General features: G+C 30.8%; 1 protein-coding gene across 1 annotated transcript in view; it reads right to left on the bottom strand.

The window, feature by feature from the left end:
• Positions 1-1,240: 1,240 nt before the first annotated feature.
• Positions 1,241-2,500, bottom strand: part of LOC122266452 (zwei Ig domain protein zig-8) — a 205,885-nt gene continuing 204,625 nt past the window's right edge. Inside the window, exon 7 of the mRNA XM_086534578.1 lies at positions 1,241-1,967. Coding sequence (XP_086390704.1) covers positions 1,801-1,967 — 167 coding nt within the window. The 3' untranslated portion in view covers positions 1,241-1,800. The remainder of the gene's footprint in view (positions 1,968-2,500) is intronic.

Below are 2,500 nucleotides of genomic sequence, written 5' to 3'. Positions count from 1 at the left end.
TTTCACTATTGATAACATATATATCATCATTATTATCGTTTCCATCAATATCTAATGCAGAGATCGGGATATATGAGGAAGTCCATTGTCATTGGCATTATCACTGTCATAATCATACAATCATCTTTATATATTTTTTCTTTCTTTGTTATTATTGTCACAAATAATAACTCGAGTCTCGTTATTATTTTGATTTTTTTTTCTTCTCATCAATATTTTCATCATTATCGTTAATATTGTTATTACTATTGTCCTTTTTTATCATTATCATCCTATTTGTTGTTGTTATTGTTAATGATACTGATAATGATTATAATAATGATTATAATAATGATAATAAGGATTAGTAATAGTATCATCTTCATTATCACGAGGATTTCAGCAGCAATTGCTATAACTTGATCATAATTATTATGATTATCATTATTTTTGTTGCTATCATTATTATTCCTATCACTATCATCATAATTACTCTTAGCCTTGTTACAGTCATCGTCATCAGCCTCGCTATCAAATCAGTTATTTCTTGTTTGTATATCATTATCGTTATTATCATTACCATTATCTCTGTTTTTACCATTAGAATACTTGTTGTTTATCACCATTATTGTTACAATTATCATCATTCTTACTGTGCCTGATATCATCATTATTATCATTGTTATTATTTTTTTATCACTGTCATCATTATTAATGTTGTTATTTCATAATAATTACTGCTAATCATTATTGTCACCATTACTACTAATGGTGATTCTATTATCATTAATATCATCCCCATCGTAAATTACATTGATGCTGTTGCTGTTGTTATCGTAATAATGATAACAATTTCTTTGTTTCTTATTCAGACCTGACGTTAAAATCCAGGAGAATTTCGAAACTCTTGGCTCGTCTTTCAATAAAATTATTTTGTATACAGTGAATTTTCAACTATCATTCTTGTTAGAATTACTCTCTCTTTTGTCACCATTATCATTTTTCAATCATAAGGTTTGTAATAACATCAGTGGTTGCACTGTAATAATTTTGTTTGTATATATATATATATATATATATATATATATATATATATGTATGTATATATATATATATATATATATATATATATATATATATATATATATATATGTAAAGAGAGAGAGAGAGAGATACATAGGTGGATAGATAGATATAGATATATAGATAGACAGATAGATAGATAGAAAGAGAGAGAGAGAAATAGATAAACATGTGTGTGTGTGTTTGTGTGTGTGCGTGCGTGTGTGTGTGTGTGTGTGTGTGTAAATTTTTCATAACAGACAATTTATCATTAATGACTCATCACATGTTTTATCCTTCGTTTTATTTCTCGGTATCCTTGCCTTTACCGTCATGTCACAGAGTGCAGTTTTACTCAAAACCAAAAGAGTTTAGCACTGATATGAAATGCCGCGGGAAAGAAATTAAGAACCAAAATCACATCATGGTTATCATCATTTGTAACATCATCATATCACCGTCTCATCACCACTTTTTAATTAACAGGTATATATCGTGGTATTGTATTGTTAGAATCAACGAACCTTATAATCATCAATACAAATATAATTCATCTCAAGCCCACTATAATCACGCTGCTTAAGCCTTGTTTCGAGAACCTCTCTTCTTTCCTGGATTTGCCTTTTTCTTCGTTTTCTTCTTCTTCTTCCTCTTCCTCTTCTCGAATGGTCGTTACTAGTAAGCCAGACTATCTTATCTCCATATTAGCTAAAATTACTAACATTCCAAGATCCTACGACAGCTACTGTACACTGTACCCTAACAGCAGAGTACCTCTTTGTTGGACACACAATGCCGCAACATTGGCACTGGCACTGGCGTGATGAGCGGCGTGGTCGTGGCTCCTTTTCGCTGACACCGAAGGGCCGCCTCTCCTGGCCTCTTCTCCTGCCCTTCGCCGAGTTTCATCCTATGGTTGGTCTCTCCTGCAGAGGGGTAGAAAACTGGATGACTGGAGGTGCCCGTGGAGAGGAATGAGCCTCGTGCATGAGGGTTTTATGTTCGTGATGAAAGCACATTTCCAGGTTTGTCCTATTTGTGTGCGTGTATATTTGCATATTGTTGAAGGCATAACGGATTTTAGAAAAAAAAATGCACATACAAATACATACATACATATATATATATATATATATATATATATATATATATATATATATATATATATATATATATATATATATATGCATATATATATATATGTATATATATACACATATATATATATATACATATTTATACATATACATATATATATGTATGTATATATATATATATGTATATATATATATATATATATATATATATGTATGTATATATATATATATATATATATATATACAAATTTAACCTACCCAACCGGGACTCGAACCCGCGCCGTAAGATTGACAGATACGGTGGTGAGACCGCTCGGCTACTCTTAGCAGAGCAGTGATAGCGAATTTTCACGGACAATTCG

This window comes from Penaeus japonicus, unplaced genomic scaffold (genome assembly GCF_977035675.1).
Source record: "Penaeus japonicus unplaced genomic scaffold, GWHDUDI00000001_assembly GWHDUDI00000041, whole genome shotgun sequence".
In the NCBI taxonomy this organism is placed as follows: Eukaryota; Metazoa; Arthropoda; class Malacostraca; order Decapoda; family Penaeidae; genus Penaeus; species Penaeus japonicus.
The sequence above is the reverse complement of the archived record's forward strand: the minus strand, read 5'-3'. Positions and strand labels throughout refer to the sequence as shown.